The sequence below is a fragment of the Myxocyprinus asiaticus genome, chromosome 8 (assembly GCF_019703515.2).
Source record: "Myxocyprinus asiaticus isolate MX2 ecotype Aquarium Trade chromosome 8, UBuf_Myxa_2, whole genome shotgun sequence".
Classification (NCBI taxonomy): domain Eukaryota; kingdom Metazoa; phylum Chordata; class Actinopteri; order Cypriniformes; family Catostomidae; genus Myxocyprinus; species Myxocyprinus asiaticus.
The window spans coordinates 29,588,034-29,607,645 of record NC_059351.1 but is presented as its reverse complement, the minus strand read 5'-3'; the positions used below and the strand labels follow the sequence as shown (position 1 = coordinate 29,607,645).

Genomic DNA, 19,612 nt, shown 5'->3' with positions numbered 1-19,612 from the left:
AAAACAGACGAATTGATTTTTTAAGAGGTCTGCTGGAGTGATGCTAAAAATAGGCTGACTAGAGCGCGTATCGAATTACTGCCAGATAATACTAAAAATACCAAGATGCGAACGAACCTGTGAATGTGCTTGGCCGATCTGAAACAGTGAAAGTGAGTGTGACTCGCATATTGATGCCTTTTTATACCTTTCATATGAGTAAGCGTGCCCGTGGATGAGAGAGAGAGAGAGAGAGAGAGAGAGAGAGAGAGAGAGAGAGAGAGAGAGAGAGAGAGAGAGACGGACGGACTCCGCCTTTGCCTTCGCCCAATACCGAGCCCCCGGTTCTGTGAAGAGGGAAATCACAGATCTGCTAGCTAATGCCGGAGTCCCTCTGTTTGCGTCGTCTCCGGGCGTAGAGATGATGGGCTTCCCGTAACTGGAGGTGGAGGGGAGAGGCGGGGGGTGGGGGTAGCAAGAAAAGAGGAGCGGAGAGCAAAAAAATAAATTAAATTAAATAATAATAAAAATAAAACGCTGAAGAGAAACAAAAGCACAGTTGTGGGTGCCTGAAACCATGAGCGATTCGCACTATTCTCCAAGAACGCTGCTTTATCCGTGGACCATGTCGTGAGGTGTGGCTCTACGCGCTCGGGATACTGCCAACAGATAAGCCTGGGAGCGGGACAGAAGATGTCCGCCTCGGTAGGGCCCCAAAGCGGCCCCCGCCCACCCACAGTGCCGGCTCCCATGCCTGATATGCCTGACTTGAGTCACCTCACGGAGGAGGAAAGGGAAATCATCATGGCAGTGATGGTTCGGCAAAGGGAGGAAGAGGAGAAGGAACAAGCCATGCTAAAGTAAGTGCTGAGCTATTTCTTTTGTGTATCCAAATAGGCATGCGAGACCTGAGTCAAGCACTTATCTAAGAGGTTTCCTATAAAACACATCTCCATTACCTCTCCCGTACCGTGTGTTTAATGGCTCCCTAAAATGAAGTGATTTTGCCGCTTGCGAATGCGTGAGCCGCCACACTACATATAGACTACTAGTATAAAAGCATATAGGCTATTATACTCTTAAAGCCCGGTTGCAATGACCTCTGTTGCATTGTCACAGATTCGCTCACTATAAAGTATGTTGATGTTGTTGTTTTTATTAGTAGCGTGTGTGAGTAGGAATTAGCTAGATCTGCGGTCAGGCGAGTTACAGGTTCACCGAGGAGGGGAGACGGGGCGTGACAGAGCGCGAGGATGAATCATACTTCGCAACTGCGTGCCACCCCACTCCACCCGACGCAACTCCGGGGGCAACACAAGGTGCTCCTCACCAGCCTCAAACAGTCGATTAAACGCCGAGGGTCTAACACTATTTGATATGGTCTAACGTAGGGCAAATTACATGACGAATAATATTGTGTTAGGAGCTGTTGTGTGAAATAAAAACACGTATAACATTTTAAACGACGGTCTGCCTTGTGTCGATTGGCAAACTATTCCCAGATGTCCACAATCTAGGAAACGTGTTGTGTTTCGGCGCTTTACAACCAGGGTGTGGTTAGTTAGCCTATTGTCTGGCGATTATTTCCTATGGCAGTCCGCTCAACGCGATGCTTGTGAGGACAAATAGGGTACAAAATGAAATTCTGTGACTTTAAGCGACATAGATTACGATACATTGCGACTGAAAGATTATCGTGTGCTTGTGGATCTAAAATATTTACAACCACCCTCTCCCTCTCGTCGGCATGAATGACTGACGTCGAGCGCTAGTGGTGGCTCAGAGTTGCGTTATTCACGCTAGCGCCATCTTTGATTTTTAATGGGAATGACAACGAGGCTGTGAGGGATAGATGTACAGTCTCTTCAATGGGCTGTACTGCAGTTTTAAGTATTTTTGGATCGTTCCACGGACAAAACATTGATAAAATATCTGTCCAAGAACATTCAGTATACAAAGAACTCCAGACAACATGAGTTGTCGAAAATCAGATGTGATCTTGGCGCTTTATGCCGTTCGTGCCATTGAAGAGACTGTAAGTCTATCCCTCACAGCCTCGTTGACATTCCCATTAAAAAACAAAGATGGCGCTAGCGTGAATAATTTTAAGTTCATTTTATCTCCAGGCGGAAATGACGTGTTAGAAAATTGAGGCAAAGTTATGCAATATTTAGAGCTCCTGTGACAACTAATCTGCAATGGAAATGGTAATCTATAGCTTTGACCATGCAATGATTGAGTCTTAGGAACCACTGCATCACAACTCAACAACCACATCTAGAAATGATGTGTTGCAGTTGGGTTTTTCGGTGCCTTTGCAGGGAATGAGATGAGAAGCACAGTACAGAATTAATGTAGCTTTATGTCTCAATCTCTCTGTTTACTACACTATGATGACCACGTGTGTACTCATATCAACAATAGATAGATTTCAGCAATAGCTACAACTTTCTCAAAAGCCTGCTGTGGCAGTATCATTGTACAGTGATGGTACAATATGGTAAAACCTTGGTATTTTTTTTAACATATTATGGTATTTATATGGTAGGCAACTCAAAGGAATATTTTAAGTGCTCTCATGTAATGTTAGTATTTTGATACACATTTATTTAGAAAATGTCTTTACCTGCAGTAGACAATTGTTCACAGACTGCACTCGCACACAGGGTTGGGGAGTAATGGAATACATGTAACGGGATTACGTATTTAAAATACTAAATATAAGTAACTGTATTCCACTACAGTTACAATGTAAATAATTGGTAATTAGAATACAGTTACATTCAAAATGTATTTTGATTACTGAAGAGATTACTTTGCATTTTATTGCCATTTGTTTCATTTAATATTTAGTCCTTTCGGATGGAAAACATTTATACATATAAATGATGCGATCCAAAGTGCATTTGAACAGCGGTGAAACACTTTCTTATGATGTGTTACATTCATATGAGCAGACAGAGAAGTAAGTTTGAAGTAAGTTTGGAGCAGAAGAAATAGAAATAAACCTTAGGGCAAAAATCGTATTCTTGATAATAATTTTTGTATTGTTTTCCTGTAAAAATATCTAAAAATCCTTAAAACAAGAGCAATTAGCTGTATCTTGTTTTAGAAACAACACTGCATAAGATAATTAGGTTTTACTGCATGACATTGCGCTTCAAATGGTTCAGCCCGCACGTTAGACAAATTCATTGAGAAGAACCGACTCAAAAGAGTGATTATTTCATGCATCCATCGGGCATCGCTCCGATTCACAAGCCCCGTGTTCATGAGTCTATGGCCGTGTTCACAGTGGCATACTATCCATACTTATCTCACTGTTTTTGCCAACACAGATATAACAGAAACAGTAAGAGTAGTATGGTAGTAAGGCATTTAGTACACTGTTTCTATGTTCCATGGGGGGGGGGGGGCGCCGCAACACGTTATCAGAATGCACAGGGCGCATTTTGTTTGACACAGATTGGACATGCTAAAATTGGCTTGGTAGATTGGTGCCCGCCGCGCCCCTGAAGCGATGCCACCCGAGGCATTCGCATATGTCGCCTGATGGGTTGACCAGCCCTGTAAATATTGATCTGTTTCTCAATCACACCTATCATGTCACTTCAGAAGATATGGATTAAAACACTGGAGTCATATGGATTACTTTTATGATGCCTTTATGTGCTTTTTGGAGCATCATAATTTTAGCACCCATTCACTTGCATTGTATGGACCAGCAAAGCTGAAATATTCTTCTAAAAATCTTTGTTTGTGTTCTGCAGAAGATAGAAAGTCATACACATCTCTCTTACACTGAAATATGATTAAGATAGTTCTTGTGGTCCCCTTCCATTGTCTTTGTGTTGTTGTTTATCCTTTTATTAATTGGGTAATTTATTTACTTATTTTATGTGCTAGATGACAATAACCATCCAATGAATGTTGTAGTTTGGCTTATGTTTGATAAAGTCTGCAGTAGAATTTGATGAAATTCTTTTCTGAGATAAAAAAAAATGGTAATGGTTGGTTTTGTATTGTTGGTTGATATTGATTTTTTGGCCTGGTAAATATAGTGTGTCTTATCACAGTCCTGGCTGAGAAAAGGGTAGCTGGGACAGATAAAACCCTGTAATCAAGTTGTTCGGTGTTTCAAGCAGCCTTGAGAACCGGTCAGAGCTATCATTGGGAGGTGATGTGTGAATGCAACACCTGGTCAGGTCACGTAGTATGTGGCATCACATATGCACACACTGTCACATCCACAGATGCAAATGTGCTCACATTTCCTGTTTATCACATTTTTATTTATAAATATGCACAATTAGGAAAAGATTCATTACATGTTCTGTTCATTTCAAGCACAACTAAAACATCTTGGCACCAGTCTATGGGATTATATTTGTGCCAACTGTTTTGAACATAACTTTTCAAGAAACTAATACAAATATAAAATAAGAATGAATAAAAACAATCTGAAATGGAAAAAATAAAATATAATCAAAGGCAAAATTTAAACTCAGTCTTCAAATAAACAGCATCCTTTGTTAACGATATTCTCTGCTTGCATTTGCTGATCAGGATTTATGAATGCGCTGCTAGAGTTTTCACTCACGATTCCAAAGTTTACAGTTAGGCTCCCTGAATTTTCTATCGCAGTTCTGGCACAAAACTCTCATATGGACGGGGCTAACTGAGATGAGTTCTCATTGGGTGAGTTTTTGAGTGAGAAAGAGTTCAGACAGTGGAAGGGGCTCTGGTGCAGTTTTGCATGTAAAAGTGTGAGAATCTGCAAGCGTCTTCATAGTTCATTACTGTATGGTGATATATATTTTAGGCGTTTGATTTTGTATTATATCTGTATTTTTTTTTTTTTTCTCCTAATACTTTGTTGCGATAAGCTTTTAGGAGCAGCACTGACAAATACCGTCATCGTCGTCATAATCAACAGGACACTCGAGGCAGAGGTAAGTCAGTATAATTAAGAGTAATTATCTTAGAGTCTAATAATAGTTATTGCCTTTTCAGACAAGGAGCTAGCCTGAGTCCCTTAGAGACAGGGAGGGATTTTTAGTTTTTTGCTGGAAACCATGGTTTTATTGTAGTAATATTGTAGCAACATTGAATGTACTAACCATGTTTTTTTAAATTTTTTTTAGTAACCATGATTTAGATTATAATTAACCATGGTTTTACTCAAGGAGCTCTGGTTTTACTACAGTAACCATAACTATGGTATTTGTTATAAGACCATAGTAACCACAAAATTATGATTTTTTTTTACCATATAGTTTTCGTTTTCCTATATTATTACTATGGTTTGACTATGAATATCATGGTTAAAATAGGGTTACTATGGTAAAACCATGGTAAATGTTGTGATTACTATGGTTTTACAACAAATACCTTAGTTCGACTATGGTTACTGTGGTAAAACCATTGTTAATTTATTGCAAGGGATCAAAACTATTTCAGAAAAAAAAAAAGAAAATCCTCCCTGTCTTATAAGAGGCTCCTTAGTGAGCAGAACAGTATAAGGCAGTTTGATCTTGGTTTAGCCCATTCTTTGATTATATTGTGTTTCCTTGTTCATTAGTTGTCAGAACATAGTTACTCTAACCCGATTAAGGAATTACTTATATTTGTATGGATTTAGCAAATGAGAGTTCTGTCATTATTTACTTGTATTCAGTGTCAGTCATAATTTATCATCTATAAAACTCGCATGTTTCTGGTCTAGAGATAAAGTTCTGCATTCTTACCCTTTACACAGCAGACAGGTTTACAGATTTTTTTTCATGGAACACAAAAGGCAGAATGTTATAATTCAGTTTCAGTACATTTATTATTTATTTATTTTTATTTTATTTTTTATACAGTGAAAGTGAAAGGAAACTGGGGCTGTCAGTCCCAAACATTCTGCATGTGCTCCATGAAAGAAAGTCATAAATATGGGCTTGAAATAAAATGAGGCTATGAGTAATGACATAAGCCATTTCTTTAACAATATTTTAAGAGTAGCCACATCCACATTCTAGAAAATAATTTTAGAAGTAATCAAAAAAACTAATAATATAAAACAAATACATTAATAATTTAGTTCAGCCATTTGTTTCATTGGAGTTCAAAGCCGTTTGTAGTGTTTAACTATAATCTCTTTTCCTTTTCATTTAACAGCACAAAAAAAAAAAAAACAAAAAAAAAAAAACAATTCTGATTACCCAAATGATGGAGTGGTGGTACCAGAGATCCATTACCCCTTATAAGACTAGAATCTTGCTATTCTGCATGGATAAATACATCCCCTGACATCATCTTTGAATGACCAGGAGCTCCAGACACTATTATACTGTGATATTATGCAGACTATGTTCTACTAAATTTGTTTTGAGTTCTAGATTCAAACAATTACAAGTCACAAGTACACAAACAGTTGCACTTTATTAGACTACACTAGACAATTTACATACACTAGTCTCTGACTAGCATTCTGACAAACAAATTAACATTAATGCCTGAAATTGCACTTATAACCACATACAATAGAATGCATACTTGGAAAGGAAACTGCTTGTGTTACAGATACACCACTAAGAAGGACCCTTGCATCAGGCACATTCCATTTCATATTCAGGCTACAGCTGCTTGCCATTTCTTATATTAACATCCTTTATGCTTATAAAAATACCTGAGACCACTTGAAGTTTATAGACAAATCATAATAGTGTGTTTGTTGGCTTTTAGGAAAAAAAAACAAAAAAAAAAAAACAAAGAGTTTTCTGTAAACCTGTCTGCTGTGTAATGTGTAAGAATGCAGAACTTTATCTCTAGACCAGAAACAGGCGAGTTTTATAGATGATAAATTATGACTGACAGCTGATGTCTGAAAATGAACATGAATGATTATTCTCTAGCTTGATTTTGCACTTACTGATGCTTGAGGTGAAGATATTAAAAATAATATATGGTTTGTCCAGATTAATTAAATTGTACAGTAATAGCTAAATCTACAGTACAGGAAGACTGAATAAATAAAAATAAACAAGCCCCTAATGTGTTGGCGTCCTCATGAATGTTAAATTGTAAATGGTGTAACACATTAAAAAACAATATGTATATGACTTTTGTTGTTGTTGTTGTTGTCTATATTATTTATTGTTTTGTTGTCTGTATATTGTGTACAATGTGTTATTATGTAATATGGATATTGTGTATTATGTGTACATATTGTTTAAAGAGTGTTGTGTATTCTGTATATCTTGTAACTACATGACTGAAATGTTAACGGAACTGTACTAATAAAGTGATTTAATTTCCACAACAATTTAAATCAAGTTTAATCCATTCAAACTTTAAAATCAATTATTAAGCTGATGTGTGAAAAGTCACATTTTGAAGCACTATTTAAAATGTCTTTCAACAAAAACATTTGGACTGAATACCCATGCAGTGCAATACCCTTAAAGGTCTACTTCTGTGAAAACAAGCTCCATATTTGATTGCGATTTTCATAATCTGTTTAAATTCTTCAGAATAATAATAATAATAATAAAGTGGGAATTGTGATGGTTTGAGAGCATGCGCTAACAATGGGGTAATTGTGTTTTCATGGTGACAGCATTCGTCAGTGCTGCTCATGAAAACATATCACACCAATTATTAGGAGAAAAAAATACAGATATAATACAAAAGCAAACACCTAAATATATATCACTAAACATTAATGAATTATGATGATGCTAGCAGATTCTCGCACTTTTACATGCAAAACTAAACCAGAGCCCCTTCCATTTGCTGAACTCTTCTTCCAGGTCAAAGAGCTGTCAATCAAAAGCTTACTAGCCAATGAGAACTCATCTCAGTTAGCCCCGTCCCATACGAGAGTTTTGTGCCAGAACTGCAAACGAAATTTCAGGGAGCGTGACTGAAAACTCTAGCAGTGCATTCGTAAATCCTGATCAGCAAACGCAAGAAGAGAATATCGTTAACAAAGGATGATGTTTATTTGAAGATTGATTTAAATTTTGCCTTTGATTTTTATTTTATTTCTTCCATTTTAGGTTGTTTTTATTCTTATTTTATATTTTTATTTGTTTCTTGAAAAGTTATGTTCAAAACAACAGGCACAAATATAATCCCATACCAGTCACCAATTGTTAAAGAATCCAGAAAAAGAGCTAAGGATTATTCAAAGGTTAGGATTAGATAGGCCATCAGTGCTGAGCTACAAGGAAGAATAATTAGTCATATAGACCACAGCAGTCTCCCATGACACAGGGGTCACAGGTAGGCCAGTGCCAGATCACTAATACCATGAGTCCATAACAACATAGGCAACAAGAAAAGGGGAAATATAGGACTTTGTGCAGACAGTGAAGATTGACATTCACACACATGTATGCAATTTGTAAATATTCCATGAACTGTACACAATAGACAATGGAATGGTTGGAGAACAGAGGGACACATTTTAGTCTGTAGCATTTTGGTTAATACTTGAGTAACAGGGACACCACTAACAGACACTGTCCCATAGTGATGTTAATATGTTGGTCACTGGTGATCACAAAGGAAAGGCAGAATCAGGGAATTTTCCGATCATTCCATTCCTTTAAATAAAAGCTGCAGGTAGTGAGTTATATGTTTATAGCTTAACTGCAGTATAGCTTTACTGTAGCTTAACAAGCAAGAATTCCTTGGTTAACCAGCATTACCAGAAAAATAGCATGTCAACCACTTTTGGTGGTGAACAACATGGCTATACTGGCCCACCAGCTAGACCAGTACCAAACCAGCAGTACTAAACCAGCCAAGACCAGTTTGGGAATTGTTTGATGGTTAAGCTGGTCTTTTCAGCAGGGATCTTATATGAAACTTTTTGTGTGTGATGTTTTTATAATAGTATTGCATTGCATGCCCTTCTTACATGTCTAGGGAATTCAAAACCTGCATGTTTCAAGCCAACGATTCATTATGTGACATGTAACAGTAGAAAGCATTTGAGAATGTGTGATTATTATCATAAGTGCTAGTCCTCATTGTGCATTGTGATCTCATGAGTATTCGTATGTATTTTTGCGTAAAGTGTGGTTCCAGCACATGCACATTAACTTAAGTTAACATAGGTACTGAAATATACAATATTAACATATTTCTAGCTTTTAAAACATAATAATTTATAATAATAAAAAGCATCCCAGGGTGATACCTCAAGAAGTTGGTTGAGAAAATGTCAAGAGTACATTTCTGCAAATTCTTGGCAAAGGGTGACTACTTTGAAGATGCTAAAATATAACACAGTTTTGATTTATTTTGGATTTTGTTTAGTCACAACATAATTCCCATAGTTCCATTTATGTTATTCCATAGTTTTGATGACTTTACTATTATTCTAAAATGTGAAAAAAATAATAATAAAGAATGAGTAATTGTTTACGAGTAAATTGTTTTATATATATATATATATATATATATATATATATATATATATATATATATATATATATATATATATATATATATATATACACACATATACAGTATATGTACACTGGCGGCCAAAAGATTGGAATAATGTACAGATTTTGCTGTTTCGGAAGGAAATTGGTACTTTAACTCACCAAAGTGGCATTCAACTATATATATTAGTAGTATTTTGTAACTAGAATTATTGTCACTGTACATTTATCTGCCTGTAAAATTTTTTATATTGTTGAAAAGTGATTATGTTTAGGTAGGGTTAAGGGATCTAAAATGTCTATAAAACAGTAAAAATTGAACTATACAAATATATTTATAATATTTATCATTTATATTTTAATAATATTATAAGGATTTCTAAATATTTTTGTTTCTGTAACTGAAAATGCGTAAAAATGTTTACATTTTAGATGCTGTCAATACATCCATATTATATGTTTCAGTGCTTATCCAAATGTACAAAAGTGTACATTTAAATGTTACATACAAATATCTAGAAATAATAATGAGTAGCTACAAATTGTAATTTTATGTACGACTAGGTAAAAATAATAATCTGTCTGAAGAGTGAAAGGATGGCATACAATTTATTCCTCTGTACTACTTATGACACAGGTTCATTTGCTCAGGCCAGTCTTTTGCCAGAACTCCATCTCAAAGTCCTTATTATAAGATAATGTGTTTTACCAAGATCGGTTGTTGAAAATACAAACATTGGATGATCTTTTCTTGTTCCTTACTTTTTTCCTAGCAAAAGGAGGGTTTTCAAACCAAAGTTTCAAGGGAGAATAAAACGTGTGCATTAAATTATGAATTGGAGCTGGAAATAGCTCACACTTGGAAGGTCTTACTGAAATATTTACAAATTTAGTTTGTCACTGGCTTCTGTTGATGTTTCCAATCTATTTTCAACTTGTTTATTTTTTTTATATTCCCTCTTGAATTCTTAATTACATTTAATTTGTGTGTTTGTGTGTGTGTGTGTGTGTGGGGGGGGGGGGGGGGGGGGGGGGGGTTGGGATGTTTACGAGGAAATTTTTTAAGATTACAAACTGGTAATTACAAGGGTATTATGCTATAAATGTGGTTCATGAGGACATTTCTAGTGTCCCCATAATTCAAATCACTTTTGAAAATGTAAAAATGCAGAACGTTTTTCATGAGGGTTAGGTTTAGGGGTAGGGTTAGTGTTAGGGGACAGAATCTATAGTTCATACAGTTTAAAAATCATTATGTCTATGGAGAGACCTCACAAGGATAGCTGCACCAATGTGTGTGTGTGTGTGTGTGTGTGTGTGTGTGCATGAGATGGCTGTCTGCTTCATGTGTGTCTGTTTGCTTTGAGATATGAACAGGTCCATCTGATCCTCTAACAATTTACTGCCCTGACTAAGCGCTGACTTGACTGGTTAATAATTACAACCAGTCAATAACCATTTCAGGTTCATTTTCACCTCCTTTGTGACACCTTCTGTAGTTACTGGGTAATTCATTAATGTTACTTGCTGTAGTTACTGGTCGTGAAAGTGTCTGGTATTTGCATTGGTGGGATTCTCAGGGAAAATATTGCCAGGATATAGGAAAAAGAGGGCATCCATGTTACATGATAAGTAAAGAGAGTGCATGTGTGTGTTTGTGTGTGTGTGTGTGTATGTATGTGGGTGGGTGGGTGTCTATCTATGTCTGTCTGTGTCTGTCTGTGTCCGTGTGTGTGTGTGTGTGTGTGTGTGTGTGTGTGAGAGAGAGAGAGAGAGAGAGAGAGAGAAATATGTTACCTTTTTAGAGGTTCACTCCCTGAATTCAACCACAGACATACTGTATTTCTGTATTTGTGTATGTGTGTGTGTGCATGTGAATATAAAACACATACAATACAGAACTCTGCCCGTAAAAAAAGGAAAATCAGAAAAGGAAACCGGAAGCTGGGAATGCTGGGAAAAATAAAGGGAGAGAGAGAGAATAAGAGAGTGGGCATAGGGTCCATTAAAAAAGGCGCCTAGTATATAAAAACATAAATCCTCCCTACAGTAGCAGAATGAAACACTATCAACAAACATCAAAGTAAAAGATGCTGGCATCTTTTTCCAGAGAAATGTTTGTGTATTATAAGTATTTAGGTTTATTTCAGGTGGTATTTCCTTTCTTAAAGAGAGCTGTTGTGCGAGAAAAGTAATATATCTTTATCAAACATGCAAGGCTCTATTGTCGCTACGGCCGCGTGCTACGTCTTATCCAATTTTTGTGAGAGCGCTAATTCTTAGTGCATTTTCATGCTAGTGCAAAGCACAAGTGGGCGAGGGTGGGAGTGTTTGCGCTATCTGTGGGTGTATGTGCATAAACTGTGGGTGTATTGTACAGTATGTTAATGAAGTGGGGCAAAGCGCAATTTGCTATTTTCCTGAGAAATTAGTAATTGCACTAAGACTTTTCAAAAGCAGGTCTATTTTCAGCATCAAGTCTTAATTCAGTTTCTACATTTGCAGTTTGGAGATTCCACCAGCAGGTGGTAATAAATTTAATGTCCAAACTCTGAAAATAATGTGGAACATCAAATTATGTCCCTGACAATAACAGTTGTAGCTGTTTTTTTTTGTGTGTTTTTTTTTTAAACAAAAATGTATGAGATTTGTGTTGAAGTATCTATAGGTCATGGTTTATTTTTCAATTAATATTATTATGTTTACATATTTATACAGTAATTGCATTTATGATCTAATTTGTACTGGTATTTTTCAACCTGTTGTCACAGAGTGATTTTAAGTCACTGTAAAAGGGGCCGGTTGAGAAGTTAGAAAAGGTCAAATATTTGGATTTAAATTGAATTATAAATTCTGTGTGTTGACTGGTTGGTCTCAGTGGAGAAAAAAAATACCTTTTGGCACAAGCAAAGTTCTACCATATCATAAGATCTCACCATCTCATACGAATAATTAGAAGTTGTCATGACACTATATGGACAGCCTCTAGGTCTAACATGTTTAAACCAAACCACTTACCAGTACATGATAATATATGAACCATAGAGAGTGTGGGCCACATACAAGGTTTCCTACAGCACTGTAAATACTAATGTTAAAGGGAAACTGAACAGTAACACTTGATCTTAATCAGCATGGATTATCATCTTCAATTCTGACATTTAATTTCATCTTTTGCATTTAACTTTTATTAGTAAGGTAACTCGATTTTTACATTTTTTGAAGAAAATGTGAGTAGTGCTTGTTTGAGCAAAAATCAAGATGCTAGGGTGTAGTGGGAGGTTGCCAGGCCGATGCTATGTGGTTGCTAAGGTGTTCTGGGTGGTTGCTTACTTGCCTTAGTTAAAAGAGATATGTCTTTATGATATTCTTTTCCCTATATCTTAAATTTAAGCCAACAGTATATGGGATTTAAAAAAATCAAAAGGTGAAAAGCATAAGTAAGTGAAAAGTAACGGCACACCTCTTATCAACAAGCCATACAATTTGAGGTATCATTCATGTCCATAGCACAAACATGTGGGACAAGTTACGCACCAGAGTTTAATACTAAGGCTTAAGTGCTTTTTCAGATCTCTACCCTAAATGATGTATGAGCAATAGTAATATTGATGATTGTCTTAGCAAGTTTGGTTCTTCCCATGCATGAATGCTAAAACAGGAGTTTCCACTAACCTGAAGAACATTCATATGGTACAATTATTTCTGTCTAGAATATTTGAATTAGATAGATCTCTATATTCATAATATTGTCTACAGTGCATCCAGAAAGTATTCACAGTGCTTCACTTTTTCCACATTTTGTTATGTTACAGCCTTATTCCAAAATGGAATAAATTCATTATTTTCCTGAAAATTCTACAAACAATACCCCATAATGACAACGTGAAAGAAGTTTGTTTGAAATCTTTGCAAATTTATTAAAAATAAAAAACGAAAAAAATCACATGTACGTAAGTATTCACAGCCTTTGCCATGACACTCAAAATTGAGCTCAGGTGCATCCTGTTTCCACTGATCATCCTTGAGATGTTTCTACAACTTGACTGGAGTCCACCTGTGGTAAATTCAGTTGATTGGACATGATTTGGAAAGGCACACATCAGTCTATATAAGGTCCCACAGTTAACAGTGCATGTCAGAGCACAAACCAAGCCATGAAGTCCAAGGAATTGTCTGTAGACCTCCGAGACAGGGTTGTATCGAGGCACAGGTCTGGGGAAGGGTACAGAAAAATTTCTGCAGCATTGAAGGTCCCAATGAGCACAGTGGCCTCCATCATCTGTAAATGGAAGAAGTTTGGAACCACCAGGACTCTTCCTAGAGCTGGCCACCTGGCCAAACTGAGCGATCGGGGGAGAAGGGCCTTAGTCAGGGAGGTGACCAAGAACCCGAAGGTCACTCTGACAGAGCTCCAGCATTTCTCTGTAGAGAGAGGAGAACCTTCCAGAAGAAGAACCATCTCTGCAGCACTCCACCAATCAGGCCTGTATGGTAGAGTGGCCAGACGGAAGCCACTCCTCAGTTAAAGGCATATGACAGCCCGCCTGGAGTTTGCCAAAAGGCACCTGAAGGACTCTCAGACCATGAGAAACAAAGATTGAACTCTTTGGCCTGAATGGCAAGCGTCATGTCTGGAGGAAACCAGGCACCGCTCATCACCTGGCCAATACCATCCCTACAGTGAAGCATGGTGGTGGCAGCATCATGCTGTGGGGATGTTTTTCAGCGGCAGGAACTGGGAGACTAGTCAGGATCGAGGGAAAGATGAATGCAACAATGTACAGAGACATCCTTGATGAAAACCTGCTCCAGAGCACTCTGGACCTCAGACTGGGTCAAAGGTTCATCTTCCAACAGGACAACGACCCTAAGCACACAGCCATGATAACAAAGGAGTGGCTCCGGGACAACTCTGTGAATGTTCTTGAGTGGCCCAGCCAGAGCCCAGACTTGAACCCGATTGAACATCTCTGGAGACATCTGAAAATGGCTGTGCACCGACGCTCCCCATCCAACCTGATGGAGCTTGAGAGGTCCTGCAAAGAAGAATGGGAGAAACTGCCCAAAAATAGGTGTGCCAAGCTCGTAGCATCATACTCAAAAAGACTTGAGGCTGTAATTGGTGCCAAAGGTGCTTCAACAAAGTATTGAGCAAAGGCTGTGAATACTTATGTACATGTGATTTTTTTTCCCCGTTTTTTATTTAATAAGTTTGCAAAGATTTCAAACAAACTTCTTTCACGTTGTCATTATGGGGTATTATTTGTAGAATTTTGAGGAAAATAATGAATTTAATCCATTTTGGAATAAGGCTGTAACATAACAAAATGTGGAAAAAGTGAAGCGCTGTGAATACTTTCCGGATGCACTGTACCATATGATGGATATAGAATATGTGTGTCTAAGGTGCTCAGGTCACATCTCAGGTATGGAAGCAGCAGAGTGCCAATTAAAAAAGAATGAAGAAACAAATTATCAATCTGATAATTTGAAAATAAAAACGTCAATAAATAAACCAATTTATAAATGGATAAATAAATAGACACATTTACATTTGTTTATTTATTTCATGTTTAAAAATGTAATTATTTTTAACAATTAAATGTTTGCATTAATAAATTGTGTATTTATTTCATGTTTAAAATGCAATTAAATGTAACAGTAAAACAGCACATCAAGTCATTTTTAAATGCACTTTTTAAATTGTATTTTAAAAAAGCATTTGGCAATTGCTTTTCTTCATTCATTTTCCAGTTGTTTTTCTTCATCTATTTGCCAGTGGCTTTTCTTTTTCATTTTACTTTGGATTGTCTTCATCTATTTGTCAATGGCTTTTCTTTTTTGTTTTACTTTGGCTTTCTTTTTCCATTTGCCAGTTGCTTTTCTTTCTCAATTTTACAATCGAGTTGTCATTGGAATGTCATTGGACAGTTGACACGTGGGAGCAACCAATAAACTTTCAACTCAGTTTTAAGACACACCCCCCCCTCACGCGCCACTCAAAGGAGGTGTTAGACGGCCTGTCATTGCTTGGACGGTCATTGATAGAGGTATGAGCAGTTTATGTGCTCTATGAAGCCCAAGTAAAAGAAACAGAAATGAAGCATATCAAAAGTTAATGGTCACTTGTCACCGCAGCTGTTAAATGCCGAGCGCGGCCCTCCTTGAGTGTGCACAATGGAAGGGACCCATAAACCGAGATGCAGTCAACAGAACGAACCCCCCAACCCATGACTCTGACTGTGAATAAATGTGTCTATATATTTGTCCATTTAGAAATTGGTTTAATTATCCATGTTTTTATTTTCAAATTTATTTCTTCATTCATTTTTAATCAGCACTCCAAAGCTTTCATACTGAGGTGTCAGATAATAGGGGAAAAAAGGGACAGAATGAGAAAGAGAGAAAAAGGTACAGAAATTGTCCAGGGATATCCATAACAACCATAATGGCTTTAGCATTTCAAACATTGATATCACAACATTGATTTCACTATCTCTTTCCTTCCTCTCTTTCTTTCTTATTCTCTCTTTGTGTCTCTTATGTTGGATAAAAATAGATTCTAACCAATGTGCTACCATTTACTGATCGATAGTTTTGTTTCTGTCTGCTCTTCTTTGTCTGCTTTCCAGTTATGAGGTTTATGAAAATATAGATATAAATACTAAATATGTTTATTTGTATTAATAAACTTAAATATACTACTGTAGTGGATCTTGCCATATTAATATAATATTGTTTTATTACTTTCATACTAAGTAGGTCTATGTACAGTACATAACAATTTCAACACTATTTTGTAGGAAATATTAGCATTTTACTTTTGTTAATTGATTATCCTACAAATGTTAATTTGTTTGTCCATTGTCATTTTTTAAGTTTATTGAAAGCCTGTGTGTTAAGTCTTATGGGTTTGAGGTATGTTGGTGGAGTTATATTTCTTTGTGCATTAGGCTGTGGCAATGTGTGTGTGAGTGTTTTGAGTGCAGTTCAAAGACATATAGAAGAAAAAAAAAGAAAAGAAAGAGACACCAAGGTGTCAGACGGGAATCAGCAGGCAAAACAGAAATAGTCTCTTTTTTCCTCTCTCCTCCCTTTTCCTTGCTGCTGCCCTTCTCCTTCTATCTGTTCATCCTTCATTGCTGTCTTGCTCACACCTACTCTTCTGGTGAGACTCAGCAGTCCTTGTTCTCATTCACTTATGTGAAAATAATAGCAAAATAACTTTTGTGTTCCACAGACGAAAGAAAAACAAACGAGTTTGGAACTATAGAAGGGATTTGTTTTGCCTACAAGTTATTGACTTACATCTGTCATTTTTATTGAATAAATAAATATGGAACGCTTAACCAAATGTGTTCACTGACATTGCCTTTCTTAATAGGAAGATACCTTAAATTTGTTGCCTGTGATATATTGATTTGAAATTCTGATTATTGATTGGTTTGTCTCAGTGGGATTAAAAGTCACATGTTTTTGTCACTCACTTAACAAGAAGAGATTTTTTATATTAAAAGGTATAGTTCTGGCTTACTTGTGTTTCTATGATGACTGGAGTCCTGGTCTCTTGCTGCCGTGACAGCTGTTCCCAGCTGAGAAAACTGACCCAAGAGCAACCTCACTCTCCATCTCAACAGCTCTCACAATCAAAATCTTCTTGTGATTCAAATATAGCAGTAAACTCCAATATGTTAATCTATTTGACATATAGAACAATTGTCTTGCTTCCCAGAACTGATTTTGTATTTACAATCCTCATTCTTCTTGAAAATATAAAACATTCTGATCTCTGATTCTCAAATCACTGAAAATTGGTTTGAAAAATTGTCAGCTTTCTAATTTAGAAGATATTTGCCACATCAGTATCACAACAAAACGAGTGCCTTAGTGCACTTTAAAATGGTCCACAAATCTTCTTAAGCATCTATAACCTTGAAGAGGGCCATTTTATTTCTTTGATTTTCTTGCCAATGATTCATCCTTGTCACCACGCCTTCAACTTCCGGTTTCATCCTGACTCTGCAATACAGAATCACAGGCCAAGACTCGCCAAAGTCACAACCTCCATCCAAAAACCTGGGACTGCAGTCTGCTGTCTGATTCCACAAGAGAAACTGCAAATGTGGGCAAGCAAGAGAATACGCTAATTGATTTCTAGTCATGGAGGCCAACAGGCATGGGAAGTGTGCTTTTGTTCAAGAGTTACTGTGGATACTGGAGTTGCTATTTTATACATGTTTGGGATTTTAAAAGGACATTTCAGATCATGGCAGTTTGCCATAAACAGAGGTGATGCTTTGCAGAAAATGTTTGCAATGAATTTACTACTAGCTTTTTTGAAAAATGACTGTGTGTCTTTACCGTTGTCATTAGAGCTGCCAACCACTTGCTGTAAGAGAATTATTATGCTAATGTACTTTTCCTTTGAGATATGTTTCTGGAATGAAGCCCCATCTTTTTTAAGCAAACAGCATAGACTGATTGGCAATTAATTAACAGTTTGTTTTCATTCCAGTGAAGGGAGAAGGCAAACAAAGTGGAGTTAAGTTACAATTCAGCAGGTGTTTTTCACAATCTTGCACTTTATATGCTGAGAGTTACATGTAGCCTAATGTCAGACTTTGAGTCCATGTAGAGACTGAATTCTGGCTTTACCAACTGTTAGACACTAGCCTATATTCTAGGCATTTTGAAAATAATATGATGTTGTGTATATATAGCACCGGCAGGCTTGCTCATTACTGTCCATCACACATTCGATATGTGCGTTTTTCATCTAAAGTCCTTTTTAGAGCATTTGCTAATCTGCAAAGCATTGCCATGGCATTCCCTGTTTGGTTTCAGGATGACATTCTGCAAAGTTCTTGCAATATCTATGCTTTAGAGTGTATGTGAATCCCCTCTTTTTGAGATGTTTATTAGATGTTGTACATTTTTGATGTTTTTTAAATAGAACATGATGCTTTCCAGGTCATGCACTCTTTCACAGACATATATTTTGTTGTTCCTCTAACAATACATAGAAACTAACCAGCCCATTTTTCTGTCTGTCAGGACACTGCACCAGCAGTTTGAGAGTTATAAAGAGCAGGTGAGGAAGATTGGGGCAGATACTAAACGACAGCAGGCTGTCCATAAAGATGATGCACCTACCTGTGGCATCTGCCGCAAGACCAAGTTTGCAGATGGGTGTGGGCACCTGTGTTCCTACTGCCAGACCAAGTTCTGTGCCCGCTGCGGGGGAAGAGTGTCTCTGCGCTCGAATAACGTGAGGAGCCACTGCTAGACTCTTTCATTGTTGTTTCTTTCATCCTCCATATTACCTATCTTATTGTAATTTCCATCTTTTTCCATTCTATCATTCATTACTATTTCATGTGTCGTTTTAGTATTTCATTTGTCTCATTATTTGTCTGTTATATGTAAGCCTTCATTTTTTCCTCATAACTACATATCAACTGTCTGTCTGATTCCCTGATGGGGAATTTGCTGAAACTGTGGAAATAACAGAATCCAAACAGTTAACCTCAGTATCTCCTCTCCATAAAAGACTACATGTTTGGACTGCAAAGTCCAAACCACCTATTTCTTCTCTGAGGTTTATAAAGACTCTGCTCTTTTAGCATTGACTTTGCTTAGCACCAGCAGGGTAATGTGTGGGACTGATTCCAGCAACACAACATGAGATTGTCTATTTTAAGATCAAACCCTTTCCTGCTGTCCCCCCCCCCCCCCCCCCCCCCCGAGTGACTTACCTGAGAATGGACTCATCTCACTGGGCATGCTGAGGAACAATCTGCCTTAGTTCCATCCTGCCCAGCTGGGTAAGGAGTCCTACTACGTATTGTCCATCTCAACATTTTCAATAAGGAATATGAACAGTGGGGCTCTGAATGCAGTTTTCTGTGTTCACAGTAAATTCGACTATATTATGCTAATTATATTCCTAAACAGTTATTATTCCTTATAGTGTGTATGTGTGTTTGAAAGTAAGAGAAATAATGTATGTCAATATGCTATAGGGTTGCGTGTTATAACGGTACAAACTATATATCACAATACCAATTTTTTTTTTAAACGGTACAATATCATTTTGTTGCTAATTTCAGTACTTTACTACAGTATGGTACTATTAGCAAAATGTGAAATTTTTGGAATGAAATTAATGACAGTTTGACAATTCAATT

At 36.9% G+C, this 19,612-nt stretch overlaps 1 protein-coding gene across 15 annotated transcripts in view; it reads left to right on the top strand.

Annotated features, from left to right (window-relative positions):
• The first annotated feature begins 425 nt into the window (after nucleotides 1–425).
• LOC127444903 (regulating synaptic membrane exocytosis protein 1-like) overlaps nucleotides 426–19,612 on the top strand; it is a 125,514-nt gene continuing 106,327 nt past the window's right edge. For 5 of the 15 annotated variants that reach the window (XM_051704549.1, XM_051704547.1, XM_051704546.1 and 2 more), the window contains exons 1-2: nucleotides 431–839; nucleotides 18,480–18,693. In XM_051704549.1, the coding sequence (XP_051560509.1) occupies nucleotides 673–839; nucleotides 18,480–18,693 (381 nt within the window). In that variant the 5' untranslated portion in view covers nucleotides 431–672. Of the gene's footprint in view, nucleotides 840–18,479; nucleotides 18,694–19,612 lie in introns of all 15 variants that reach the window. The other 10 variants (XM_051704540.1, XM_051704543.1, XM_051704541.1 and 7 more) reach the window with 5 other exon arrangements.